This window comes from Canis lupus, chromosome 25 (genome assembly GCF_011100685.1).
Source record: "Canis lupus familiaris isolate Mischka breed German Shepherd chromosome 25, alternate assembly UU_Cfam_GSD_1.0, whole genome shotgun sequence".
NCBI classification, from domain to species: Eukaryota; Metazoa; Chordata; class Mammalia; order Carnivora; family Canidae; genus Canis; species Canis lupus.
The window spans coordinates 40,986,093-41,000,852 of record NC_049246.1 but is presented as its reverse complement, the minus strand read 5'-3'; the positions used below and the strand labels follow the sequence as shown (position 1 = coordinate 41,000,852).

The following is a 14,760-nucleotide window of genomic DNA, read 5'->3' as shown; positions in this document are numbered from 1 at the left end:
TCCTTGTGTCTCAAGGTCCCTACCTTGCCTGTCTTCTCCTGCTTGCCTTTTTGTCTTCTTATATTTGTTTTTAATCTCCAGTTTTTACTTGCACTTACCAGGAGAAATAGGGCAAAATACACATACTCCTCCTTCCCGTTTATGGAAGTTCTATGCTTTTCTCAAATATATATACATATATATTTCATGTAATGAAAAAGGACCAGAGTCAACAGTACCCTCTTAACAGTCATTTGCTACCCCCAACGTCTTTCTTCTTAAAACAAATGCCATTTTTACTCAAGGAGATACCGAAGCAGACACTTGGGAATTTTCTGTGACACTTCTTCCTTCCAGGGGCTGGCCCCTGATGGATGGCCACTGTCATGGGTTTTGAGATCTCTGTGTGCACACAGCCTCTCTACCAGGCTAGGAATGAGTGAGTCACAATTAAGCAAAATGAGTTAGATGAATTGTGAGAACCAAACCCAGGAAAGGGAGTCCACGTAAAAGGCGAAGAGCAAGGGGAGCACGGCATTGCTCCGAGTTCTCAGCCATTACATTGCAGAAGGTAACAAAAATAACATCAAATCCAGAGGAGCAGCCGAAGGGCTGGTGCGCGACCAGTGTGGGGTGTGGGCATTGCCAGCAGAGCGCGAATGTGGGAAAGTGGGGGAACAACTTGCGGGCTGAGACCTGCTGCACCCCAGAGGTAGGGGGGAGGAGACGCGACGGCGGGGCGGGGCGGGGCGACAGCCCTGCGGTCCGAGTCCCCCCTGCTGGGCTCGCGGAGAGGCGGGGAGAGCGCAGAGGGAGCCTGGCCCGGGGCTTCGGTGCAGAAGGACGGAGCCGGGCCGGGGTGCAGCGCCGCCCCGGAGGGCGCGACCCGGAGGGGCCCTGCCGGCGGGCGCGGCGCTTCCCGGCCGGGGCGGAGCGAGTCCCGGACCGCGGCCCCCGCCTGCGCGCCTCTGTCCCCGCGCGCGCCCGCCCGTGCGCTCCGGGCCCGGCTCCCGGCGCCTGGGACTTGGTCCTGCGCCCGCCGACGATGGATGGCAACTCCCGGCTCTCCGTGCCCAGGTGAGCGCGCTGCCCCGTGCCCCACGCGGGGGCCCTAAACTCCGCCTTGGGCCTCGGGTCGCCCCCCGAACGGGCCCGCGGGGTGGGCGCAGGGTGTGCGCGAGGGTGGCCCGGGTCCCCTGCCCCGCGGGGCGCGGCCTGCACCCCGGGGCGGCTCGGGGCAGCTCGGGGCAGCTCGGGGCGCGGGGCCAGCTCGGGCAGCCTCCGGGGCTGGGGCTGGGGCTGGGGCTGGGGCTGGGATCGGAGCCCGCAGCCGCACTTTCCGCGGACGCAGCCTGCACGGGGTTCGCGCCCTTTGGAGAGACCCGCTCCAAGGTAGGGGTGAGAATGGGGGAGAGCAAGACTAGGGCAAAGTACCCCCGTCCCCGTGCATTGCGATCCGGGCGAGCCCCCGCGGGTGCCGGGGTGAGGAGTGGGTGCGCAGGTGGGGGGCAGCGTCCCTAACCCCCGACGACACGGAGGCGGCGCCCCGCCGAGGCAGGGGACAGCGGGACCCGCTCCGCTGCAGCCCCACCCGCCTCAAGCGCCCCCACATCCTGGGCCGGTCTGGGCTGGCCGAGCGCGCCCGGTGCCTGCACCCCAGCCTGGGGTCCCCGCTCGGGGAGGGTCGGGAGCCGCGTGTTGCCCCGGGTGTGCGTCCCTTCCCGTCTCCCCCTGTGCCCCGATTCCGCGCCCTTTCACACTCGAGTCCTTTGCAAATTGGAGACACTGAGATTTTTTTTTATATTTCAGCCCCCATACACCGTTAGGGGGAAGTCGAGGTGGTTGTAGCGCCGGTTGTGCCCCCCCCCCCCCCAGCTGGGCAGGTGGCTTTTGTGCGGAGCGTCCCCGCAGAGGGCCGGCGGACACCCCAGGGCGGCCCGCACATCACCCCCCCCCACACACCCAGGCGAGGGGCTTCGTGGTGCTCCTCCTGTCGCCCTCCCTTGCCCCCAGTCCCCTGTCCCCTGTCCCCTGTCCCCAGGCACCGATCTAGGCAGCTTCCCGCCGAGATCATCGCGCCCAGGAATAGACATTTTTCAGCTCGCGTTCTTGGAGAGCAGCGAAACCCAACATCCCGGGGCGAGGGCACACATGGAGCTGATACTATAGAGCCAAGGAGCCAGGATGGGGGTGAGAGTGGAGTGGGGGTGGCCCAGGAGGACGAAACTGCTTTTCAAGCGCGTTGAAGGCTGCCATCTAGAGACCTGAAGCATTTATATTCTGTAATGAAAGAGCTTTCCCAGCTCCACAGGCAATTTCCTCTTTAAGCATCCCTTCTCGGTGGGGGTAGCAAAAGGCTCTGAAAAGGCCTGCGGTGGTTTCAAGGCCTGGCCTGAAGCTGCTGTCAAGGGGAAAACCTCTAGCCTTGTGGCCAAACACGGTCAAGTGACCACGAAGTCTTTCCATTCTGCCCTAATGCATGAAAAGGACAAGAGCCCCAGGAAGGTTTTGTTTTGTTTTGTTGTTAAACTTAAAATATATATATCTCCACTGATTTTTAGGTAAAAGTGTGAGGCACCTTGAAAGCATGAAGCCCCCTAGGACTTCACTTGCCATGCCCCCTATTCTACTGCCTAGAATTGAAACGGCAACTGTGATTCCAACATTCCCCTAGAGACACTTTTGATGAGAGATCTCTGGCCTTGCACACAGGTTTGCAGATCAATAGTGATGTGCCTGAATGGGGACTATATTCCTATTCAAAAGCTGGGACCTTTTCTAAAATATTAAAGTTCATGATGCCAGTAATTCCTTAAAATTATTTCTATGGCACTACTGTAAAAATGATTTTACAAAGAGCAAACCAGTTGCGATGGTATTGCTCTGTGTCATGTAGCATCCTACAAAATATTAATATAGGTTTAATATCAGCTGCCGCAAATTACACGTTGAATTATTCAAATATTATTGTTTATTCACCAGACATCATGTCACATCTCCACGAATCGGTGTAGTAATTCAGCTATTTTGTTAGCATCTTTACTCATATAAAACATATTCAGTTCACTCTAATAGAATAGCTAACTTGATCCTCTATTTCATTGAATACAAGAAACATAATATTTAATTGGAGACCATAGGTATTGATATGCAAAAAGTAAACTAGAATTACCAAGCAGTGTCTGGAAATATTATATTAGCCACACTACTTGTCCACAAAAGTTTGAATTTAAGGAATTGATGACTGGAAACTCTTCACAGGTTTTTTTTTTTTTTTCAAGAAAATGGCAATGATCAGGAAAAAAATCAAGTTGTTGTCAATCAATATGTGTGCTGTTTAAATCTGAAATATTTTCGGTATCTAATGTAATTAAGTGGGTGATTATAAATCACTGTTTCTCTTAAGAATTATAAAGCAATCAAAGACATTCTGTTTAGCACTTGGGTAGGAAGAACAAAATGATTTAGTAATACACTGAGGTAATCACAGAATTTTTGCATGTGTTGGCTTTTACATACAGTTTCTTAAATTTTTCAGGGAATCAAAAATACAAATTAAATTTTGTTCAAGCAATGTTCTGTAACAGTCTTAAAATTGTTTTTGATTCATACACTTTAGATACTTTAAACCATGTTTTTTTTTAAAAAAAGAATTGTTTATGCTTTGACTTGTTATACTATATTTCTTTACTTCCGTGAAACCTCCAATTAGTTGTTAATATTTTCATTTTTAAATGTACAAAAGCTATTTGGATGATGTTACAGAGTTCTTTAAATGACTGTTATTAATGTTGGAAGGTGTCTCCAGTAATGGGGCTGACCTATGGAAAGATGAAATGTTCCCATGTTAGTTGTATTATAAATCCAGAAGCCAAGTGTGTCCCGACTAGTAGTCTAGTTCAAGAAAAGAAAATAAATAAAAAAGGGGAAAAATTTTAGATTCTTTAGTCATCTACTTTACAAAAAAGTTTATTTGATTTGCTAAGGTACAAAACTAGATATTGTGAAAATAAGAGAAAATCCAAGGACTCTCACCCAGTGTGTTCCGTGGCTGTAGTGCATTGCACTGTAATATAGAAGCTACCCCTGACAGAGTGAAGATCAGTGTCAATTATATTGATCACTAGTGTGTGTAAAATAAGGCTTATATTTTATGAAGTATTAACCTATACATTAACTTTTGTGATCTTCACATCCCTGTGAGTTAATATTACAGATATAATTATCTCCACTTTTTAGTTAAAAAATTTGAAGGAAAAAGAAATAAAATGAGGAAAATGGTTAGATTTAGAAAACCACGCAATAGTCTGTAGCAGAGCTGGGTCAACCACAGAGTTCTTCTGGCTTCTGGTGAGGTTCTCTTTCCTGTATTGACGGAAAATCCATACTTTCAAATAGGGGAAGTTTGAACAAACACTGATATCATTAGGACACATGGGGGCAGCCTAAAAGCAAGATCATCTGTTAAAGCCAACCAATACTGAAAATATCATTTTTGTAGACAGAAATAATTTGTCACCTTGACCATAACTAAGGTTTGAATTTGAAGTTTAAGAAAGGGGCCATCTCATTTCCTGAATCACTTGTACTTTTTATACTGTATCACTTTGTTATTTTTGTTTTGCTTACTGGATTTCTATTTCAGTAATGTTTTTATCAGGCACTTTGAATGAGAAAATTATCAAAGATGAACCCTTGGAAAAAATAGGGTACTTTGATTTAGGTTTCCTGTGAGATTATTTTAATCCAACCTAAGGTTACCCTAGCAACATTTCACTAAAACCCACCAAAATCTCAAGGTTTTTCCTCTAAAAATGCTAGTTCTAGGGAAAAAAAAAAAAACACACAACAGGATTTCCTTTTTTTTTTTTTTAAGAAGCAAACCAGCTTATACTGTAAACTAGACTATGATCTTCTGTCAACAAGTTTTTATTTAAAGGTTATGTTTTCAAATTCATACAAAAGGAAAAATTCAAGAGTCCATTACATTTCTGTGTCCTATTTATCTGAAACTCTCAGAAAAGATTAATCTATCACTCTTAACAAATTGAGGAACAGAGACAAATAACAGACTGTCTTAAGTGTAAACTGAAGGCTGTTTTCTATCGTGACAACCATGCTCCCTTCAAGAGCAGTGCTGACATGACCATATTCTCCAACTCATAATTCACAAGGAAATACGGCCCAAGAAGTGCTGTTTCCTACTATAGAGAAAGAAACGGAGAATTAGTCAATCCTGGTGCCAAGGACCCTGAGAGCCACATTGCTGCAGGGTAACAGGATCTGGAGAAGAGATGGAAACTCTGAAGGCAATCAGATCTCTATCCATGTGGTCCCTTTAGTAAAATATGTATCTGATTCAAAATCATCAATGTTTTTAAGATTCATTGATTGATTGATTCATGAGAGACACACAGAGAGAGGCAGAGACACAGGCAGAGGGAGGAGCAGGCTCCATGCAGGGAGCCGGACGCGGGACTGGATCCCAGGACCCCAGGGTCACACCCTGGGCTGAAGGCAGCGCTAAACCGCTGAGCCACCTGGGCTGCCCTAAATCATCGATTTTTAAATGAACTATTATATTAGAGCTTGTCTCGTTCACAAGGGGTTGCCTTTGTCTGATACTATTCATTTTCATGGTATTTTATTCTTTGCATGAGAGTAACAGCTACAGAGACTTGTAAAGAGAGAAAGAAGAAATAGTGATGTATTTGATGGCAGGAGATCTGGTGTTTAGTCCTGTTCTGAAGTTGTTGGCTGCGACTGCCTGGGCAGTGTGCTTGACCTGTGACTCCTGTGTCTTCTCCTGGATGTCATGACTTATATCCTGAATGTTCTGCTTTTTTAAGTCCCTTTTACTTCTAACCTGTAGTGCTGCAGACTTTATTGTAGCAGTGACTCTCAGTTGGGCATGATATGAGGATGAACGTCGTCTCATTCTCCTGAAAGAGAGATGAAGTTAAGGCATTTAAAAGAACTGAAGTGGGCACCTGGGTGGCTCAGTAAGTTAAGTGTCTGCCTTCGGCTCAGGTCGTGATCCCAGGGTCCTGGGATCGAGCCCCACATCAGGCTCCCTGCTCAGCAGGAAGTCTCCTTCTCCCTCTGCCTCTCACCCCACTTGTGCTCTCGCTCTCTCTCTCTCTTAAATAAATAAATAAAATCTTTTTTAAAAAGAAGAGAACTGAAGCAGCACTCGCCATCCAAAAGAAAGCACAGCTTAGAGAATGAGTTGGCTTTTTTTAAATGTCTCCCAAGGGGGAAAGCAGCATAATGCTCATAGAAGGCATAATAAAATCTTGTGGGTTTGTTGTTGTTGTTGTTTTTTTGTTTTTTGTTTGTTTGTTTGTTTTTGTTTTTTAAGAACACAGGACAGTGATTAAGATCCTGGTTCTCCTACTTAGTAGTTATTGGTTATCCACATTGGGGCAAACATTATAAGAATTGAGATGGTATGTGTGAAATACAAGGATCATGAACCTTCATCTATTGCTGTTTATCATACTTAATAGACTCTTCTAAATACAACTGTTTCATGATGGATTTTTAAAAATCAATGCTGGTGAATAGCCCACATAACTCAGACACAAAGCACACTTTAGCTGACACTGGTGTGGCTGCTCCAGCTTTCTCTTGGCTTACCTTTTTCCATCCTTTTGCTCCTAACCTAAATTTTCATTTTGAAAGTTGTTTCTTACAAATGGGCTACTGCATTTTACTGTTTAAAAATCCTATCTGACAATCTCTCTTCATTGATATATTTAGGCGACTCACATTTATCATGATTCTAGATAGTTTGGATTAAAATTTACCAACTAACTAGCTATTCTCTATGCTTTATCTGTCATTTGTTCCTTTTTTCCTCTTTTCTGCCTTCCTTTGGGTTGATAACTTTTTAATGATTCTATTCTATATTTCTTTCAAAAATGTATGATTGCCTTATGGTTTAGAATTTATAGGGGTGCTTGGGTGGCTTAGTTGGTTAAGTATTGGACTCTTGATTTCTACTCAAACCATGATCTCAAGGTCATGGGATTTAGCCCCACATTGGGCTATGTGCTCAGCATGAAGTCTGCTTGGACTCTCTCTTCTTCTATTCTTCCCCTCCCTATGCATGTATGCTCTCTCTCTCTAAAATAAATAAATAAATCTTTTTGAAGAAGAATTTATATATATATATATATATATATATATATATATCATTATTATTCAGTATTTACCTTCAGATTATAATATGCCACTTCATACCCAGTGTAAGTCCCCCCCCCCCTTTTTAAGATATTATTTATCTATTTGACAAAGAGAAAGAGGGCACAAGCAGGGGGAGTAGGAGAAAGAGAAGCAGGTTCCCTGATGAGCAGGGAGCTGGATGCAAGGCTTGATCCCAGAACCCTGGATTCATGACCTGAGCCACAGGCAGCTGATTAACCAACTGAGCCATCCCAGTGCCTCCCCCCACCCCCACAATGTAAGTTTCCTGCAGGTATATATCCAAATTCTCTTCTCTTTTGTGCTATTATCATATATTTTGTTTTTGTGTATTCTATAAACACTATTTATTGCTAATATGTTTGCTTTATAAAGTCAGGTATTTCTTAGAGCAATAGTATTAAGAAAAAAAATAAATTTTATTTTACCCTCATATATTCATTTCTGACACTTGATCTGTGTAGAGCTAAGCTTCTGTCTAATATTATATTCCTTCTGTCCAAAAAATTTCTTTTAACATTTCCTATAAGGAATGTCTGCTGGCAATGAATTTTCTCAGCTTTTGTTTGCCTGAGAAAGTCTATTTTTCCTGTACTTTTTGAATCATATATTTTTTTTTTTACTCTAGCTTTCTGGATTTGCAAGATATTTTTCCCCATTGTTTTAAAGTTGTCACTCCATTGTCTTTTGGCTTTGAAGGTTTGTGCTAGGAAATGGGTTTCATTATTATTTTTGCTCCTTTCTATGTTACATTTCCTTTTTCCCTGCTTATCTTCAAAATTTTCTTTTTATCTTTTATTTAGAGCAATTTAAATATGATATGCCAAGGTGTGTGTGTGTGTGTGTGTGTGTGTGTGTGTTGTATTTATCCTATACAGTGTTCTCTGAGCTTCTTGGATCTGTGGTTTAGTGTCTGTTGTTAATTCTGAAAAAAACTAATCCATGATCTCTTAATATGTTTCCTACTCTGTTCTCATTCTCTCTTTTCCTTCTAGAATTCCAATTGTGCCTATATCAGAATATAGCTCCTGGATACTCTCTTATGGTTTTGTTTGGTTAATTATTTAGGGTTTTTTATTTTAATTTTTTCTCTTTTTGTTTCAATTTAATTAATTTGTATTGGCATACTTCAAGTTCATTGATTCTTTCCTCAGCTGAGTTGATTCTACTGAAGAATTTATTAGAGGCATTCTTCATTCCATTATAGTGCTTTGCATTTCTAACATTTCCTGTTTTTTCTTATAGTTTCACCTCTCTACAGAAATTACCCATGTAAGCATGCATGTAGTGTACCTTTTCCATCAGAGTCACTAAACTAATAATCATTATTTTGAATTCTTTGCCAGATAGTTTGAACATCTATGACACAATCAAGTCTGGTCCAGTTGCTTGTTTTGTCCCTTAGAAGTGTTTTTTTTTTTTTTTCCTCCTTGCCTTTTCACATGACTTATAATTTTTTATTAAAAGCCTGATATCTTCTATAGGGTAATATAGCTTCCCTGAGTGGAAACTGGAAGTCAGTGAAATTATTTTATTCCTATTTTAAAGATAAAGAAATTTAGGCTTAGTAAGGTTAAATGACCTGCCCAAATCACTCAACTAGTAAGTAACAGAGTCAGAACTTGAACCTGCTTTTTAAATTGCAATGTTTGAATGTTGTTAAAATACATCACTGTCCTTTTCTATTTCCTAATACATGCACATTCCCACTCTTAGCCTCCAAGATATTCTTGAACTCTTCTAACAAAGTTACTGAAACATGTATAATGATGAGTAAGAAATGGTTCTTGTCCTTGATGAGTTTAGTATATAATTTCAACATGCCATTTTTTTTTCTAAATATTTTGATTCAATCTTTCTCAAACTATGGCCTCTAAATTAGCAGCAACTATGAAGACAGATGCTGTAAGAGATTTTTGACACAACAGGAAAACAGAGGAAACCCAGCACATGGAATCAAGCACATGAATGAAAATGTTTGTGTCTGTTCTGAAAGAGATCTTGGAATCCAGGCACTGGAAGCTCTACTTGCATATCAAGCCACACTCTGAATGAAATGGAAGAGGTGACATATTTGGACCTATGATTTGAGAGAATTTCTCTCTAAAAAAATAATATGCAGACCAGTGTGCTTTTTATTCCTTTAATTTAAAATTAAAATTTATTCCTTTAATTTAAAATTAAAATTAAAATTAAAATTACATGACCAAATTATTGAAATAGTTAACAGAACCTCTTAGAGTAGCCATGATTTTAGAAGTATAAGTTAGTTTTAAAAAAACATAAAGGTATTATATTAGTTTTCTATTTTGCTATAACAAATTGCTACAAAATTAGTGACTTAGATCAACACAAATTTACTATCTTACAATCCTCTATGTTGGAAGTCTACCATGGGTCTCACTGGAATAAAATCAAGGTCTTGGCAGGTCTGTGTCCATTTCTGGAGGTTATATGGAGGAATCTGTTTCCTTACCGTTTCCAACTTACACAGAAAGCATTTGCTTGGTGATGCCTTTCCTCCATCTTCAAAGCCAGCAATGGTGGCTTGAGTTCTTCTTACATCACATCCTTCTGACTTCTGACCTCTTTTATTTATTTATTTATTTATTTATTTATTTATTTATTTATTTATTTATGTATGTATGTATGTATTATTTTTAAATTTTTTTCTGACCTCTTTTTATGCCTCCCTTTCGTATTTTTAAAAATTCTCGTGATTACATTGGACCCATCCAGATTATCCAGGATAATCTCCCAACATCAAGGTCAGCTGATTCCATCAGCTTAATTCCATCTTGAAATTGACTCTGCTTTGCCATATACCAACATATGCACAGGTTTGGGGATTTGAAAATGGATATCTTTGGGGGCCCTTTACCCTGTCTGCCACAGGCAGTAATTTAACTAAAAAATTCATCATGCTGGCTCTGAAATGGCACTTGAGATTCTACAAGGAGTACCTTCTCTCTCTCTTTTTCTCTCTTTCTCCTTGTTCTTAAATAAAGGGGAAAATTGACAGAATGATTTGTTTCTCCACTGTGATATGTGAGTTATTCACTGTAGCTGAGCTGACATAATGACCCAGCTCCTGAAGTTTATTTAAGAACATAAGATTGGGGGTGTCTGGGTTGCTCAGTTGGTTTAGTGCTCAACTCTTAGGCTCAGTTCATAATCTCAGGGTGTTAGATCAAGTCCCATGTTGGGCTCCATGCTTAGCAGGGAGTCTACTTGAGATTCTTTCTCTCTTTCTCATTCTCCATATACCCCTCCCCCTGCTCATGCTCTCTTTCTCTCTCTCTTTCAAATAAATAAATCTTAAAAAAAAAAAAAAAAAAAAAAAAGAACATAAGACCAGTTAAGAGTGGACCTGGAGACCTTACAGAATTCACTCTTTGGCACATCTATTTGTTGTAATGGGCATTAATGATATTCAGCAAATATTTCTAACTGTGTTCCTAAGGATAGGGTAGGATCGAACTTGTTCATCTCTTTGGTACAAGGTGTGGCCATATGACTTGCTTGGGCCAATGCAAAGTGTGTAGAAGGGACATTTGTCTCTTCTAAGTGGAAGTACTAAAGAGGACATTTATGATTTGCTTTATTTCTCCTCTTTCTTACATAGTGAAGAACAGATTTCAAATAGTGGTTGCTCCATCAGCCTGAGTCTTAGAATGAGTACAACCTGAAGCAGAGCTCTCAGCCAATCCATGATGGACACATGATATGAGCAGGACACAGACCTTCATGATTTTAATTCTCTGGCATTTTGGAGCTTGAAACTGCAGTAAAACCTAGCCCAATGTGCCTGATCTCACAGAATTCTCTTTTTGCTCTGAAATTTCCAAAGATCTTCATCACTAACATGCAGGGATATGAAGATGGGGTTGGAGAAAGGGAGAGACGGAACTCACCTTAACCAGTTGAAGCAGTCAGGAAGCAGGCCCTATGCACCAGCTCCAGGTAATAACAATGGATACTGTGGTCTGTAGGTGTCTCCTCCTGAGGACTGGAATGTGAACTGGGAATCACATTCATCCTGACATAAATTCACACTTTCCCCATTTCATAGTCCCACAAAGCTGCTGCTATTTAGTGATATAATAGCATGCCATAAACACATTTAACCCATACATATTCAATGTTCATTTTTCTTTTTTTTATTCTTTCATTCTCCAACTCTCTTTCTCATTGTTAAAGACATGGTAAGAGGGGATCCCTGGATGGCTCAGTGGTTTAGTGCCTGCCTTTGGCCCAAGGCGTGGTCCTGGAGTCTCAGAATTGAGTCCCACATCAGGCTCCCTGCATGGAACCTGCTTCTCTCTCTGCCTCTCTCTCTCTCTGTGTCTCTCATGAATAAATAAATAAAATCTTAAAAAAAAAAAACCAACATGGTAAGCTTATATTTATTTTTATCACATATTATGCATTTCTATATAGTGTATACACATACACACAAATAACGTTATGAGACATTTTTTAAAAAGTCAACATGCTGTAGTTTATAAACTTCTTAAGGGATTTTCAAAAGCTATTTTGACTCCACATCATTTTCAAGATAGGCAATGACATTAGATCTCAAACCCCACATTAGATGCTTCCAATGTTGCATAGTGATTCTGGTAGCATGTCAACATAAGAATAGGAAGATTGGAGAGTCAGATACCAAACAACAATTAGTGAGCAGACACTCACTCCTGACACCTTCAAGATTTTGGGTTAGAGTAAGACCGAGTTCCTGTCCTCCTTGCATATCACCTTGGGGGCAGGTGGCATTGCAGATGGAAGGAGACATACTAGGAAGTAGATAACCCAGGACATGTTGACTGTAGTTTCTTTTCATTTCCTGAGTGACTTTTCTCAGGTTAACCAACTGATCAGTTCTTTTATTTGATGGACATGATTGATAGATGACCCCTAACTTCTCTAAACAATTTTTAAAAACAACTTTTTGAAACAATTTCTCCCTAGTAAGAAACTTACATATAAAATATGTCTTTTGGAAGATCAAGTGTTTTCTCTCTGTGCTGGAAAAATGGGAACCCATCAAACATGGGATATTAGAGCTACAGGGAAGTTTGGTAAAAGTGATCTTGTTCAACACCCTTCCTTAACAGATAAAGAAATTGAAGTCACAAAAAGTTAAATGAATTACTCAAATCACACAAATATTTAGAGATAGGGCCAAGAATAAAACCCTGACCTCTTGATTCCTGTACTTCCCATTGCATGGGATTTGTTTAAAATAATCCTGACAGTAAGCTCTAAAACATAGAAACTCTTGGTATTTTCTGGTGCAGCAGAACTTGTCTGTTACCCACATCTAAATACCTTCTTTACCTTTCCTCTAGAAGGATACTATCTCTATAACTGCCCATGTCTACATTTTACTTCAGCTGCCAGAAATCGCAGAAACAAATTCGAAGTTCAATTATAACAACCATGTAGGAGTTCATTACCTGAATATCTGTGCTGTTTTTAACAATGATACTGATCTTTTGTTATAATTTCTATTTTACTTATCCCTGAGTTTTTAACTTATGTTCTATTATTTTATTGCATATATCTGTTCCTTTAGTTACACTGTGATTCTTAGTGGAACAGATGGAATATCCATTATTAGATGACTCACACAATCAATCATTTTCTTTATAAGTAATGCAAAAGAATAGTTTTCCTATGTATTGGAGAAATTAAATTGATCTGTGGCAAATTAGAACTCATATAAAATAATGGTCTATTTATATTTAATTAGACTTCTTTTAATGATAGCCTGGTTGTATCTGAAAAATTAGAAGCAGTTCCTTTAAAATGACTCTAACATTATTAATATTAAATTAAAGTCAACTGCTTCAGAAGCTTATAATAAAATAAAATGCTAAGGTTTTGTGAGATGTATTTTTTATTTGTTAAACATGTTATACATACATTTTAAAAATATGTGCATATGTAATGGATATGAATTTGTATCAAGTATTAGTTTCTAAAAGTACCCTGTTTAGTTTGTAATTTTATATTTCAGCATGCTTTGTTTAGGTATTAAAATGCATTAAGTAAAAGGAGAGGAATTTTTAAATATTTAATTTTGCTTCCAAAGATACAAGGAGAATTGATAATTTCTTCTTTATACTTTAGTATTAACATAAGTTAAGTAATACACCCAAATGCTTTTTGTCCTAAAAATCTATAATTTTTAACATAATAATAAGAACATAAGAAAGCAATACACACAATTGCTTTTTGTCCTAAAAATCTATAGTTTTTAACATAATAGTAAGAACATAAAAATTCAAGAAGTAACTTTTGATAGATTATGCCTATGAATAGATTTATTCATTCATTTATAGTTTGAGTAGTCAGTACTTCCACTTAATATATGCAGAGAAATAAAGAATTTATCTCACTAATTTAAACCAAAAATAAAATTCAGGTAAAAAATAAAGGACCAGTTGAAGTCATTTTTTTCTATGTAAAATCTTGGCCTCACATAATGTGCTCTTTGCTGACTCATGCACTCATTATAACCTGAAGATTTTTAATTTCTACTTTTTTTTCCTGAATGAATTAACAGTGCTTCAAAATAGCAATTAAAAAGGTACATACACTTCACCTGTCTAATTATCAACAGGTCAGTGATCTGACCTGGCATTCTGTTAAACCATCAGCCTCCTTTTCTTGCAAAGGTGGAAAAAAAGGTGGTGACTTCATTGGAATCTTGTCATTTACAAAATGAGCTACAGTTGCATCATATGAATCATTATTAAAAACAGTGTCCAAGAAGGCGATTCAGTATCCAGAGAACATGTTATCCAGAGGAGCTGTCATCCCAGACTTAATCAGACCAGCCCTTGTAGATCACCACTACCCTTTGTGAAGGCGAAAGCATATCAACAAAATATTGATGATGGCATTTTTCTTAGTTTTCCCACTGGGTCTAAGATATTTTCCATAGGATGGATGAGGGCATATATAAACAGGGAGGCAAAAGCATGAAGATCTAATCCAAGTTTTAACCTTGAAGATCATATGTGACTTGTATGGTTGTTTGGGAGAGGGGGGAAAAATAGTGGGGAGGACTTACTTGCTTCGTTGAGAGGAGGGAATGAAACTCAGAATGAAACCGAGTGACTTGAATGCCATCTTCTCTCTGTGAGGATGAGAGGAACCTGGAAAAGGGAACATGAAGTAAATTCACTACAAAGAAGAATAAATGTCATTAAATAGTGCAGACAATTAATGTATTTGACTGGAAATTTATCTTTAAATGAAATTTATCTTTAAAAATTATAGAATTTTTAAAAATTAGTTTATTTTATCATTATCTGAAAAATAACATGAATTGTGTAATAAATAAATAATAGATTAGGTGTTGACTGGATTGGAGGATCATAATTTTCCCTTCAGAATTGTTAACATGGCACTTTTGGTCACAATATCATAAACAGTGTTAGTACTATATTCGTCAGCCTCATCCATTTTGCCAATGCTCCCTTTAATTCTTTGATTCTCAAATCAACCTCTTGTGAAAATATCTGTCACATCATCACCCTCACTGATTTTCTCTCCTTCCACTGT

The 14,760-nt window shown here is 39.6% G+C and overlaps 1 protein-coding gene and 1 long non-coding RNA gene across 3 annotated transcripts in view; one reads left to right on the top strand and one right to left on the bottom strand.

Annotated features, from left to right (window-relative positions):
• Positions 1-1,010: 1,010 nt before the first annotated feature.
• The window catches only part of SPHKAP (SPHK1 interactor, AKAP domain containing), a 169,054-nt gene continuing 155,304 nt past the window's right edge, over positions 1,011-14,760 (top strand). The window contains exon 1 of one of the 2 annotated variants that reach the window (XM_038574058.1): positions 1,011-1,056. In XM_038574058.1, the coding sequence (XP_038429986.1) occupies positions 1,029-1,056 (28 nt within the window). In that variant the 5' untranslated portion in view covers positions 1,011-1,028. The remainder of the gene's footprint in view (positions 1,057-14,760) is intronic. The other variant, XM_038574059.1, reaches the window with a different exon arrangement.
• Positions 5,832-14,354, bottom strand: LOC102153787. The gene is made up of 3 exons (XR_005378769.1): positions 14,267-14,354; positions 11,100-11,194; positions 5,832-5,921 (listed from the first exon to the last, which is right to left on the bottom strand). It is a non-coding gene; the product is annotated as an uncharacterized LOC102153787 (long non-coding RNA).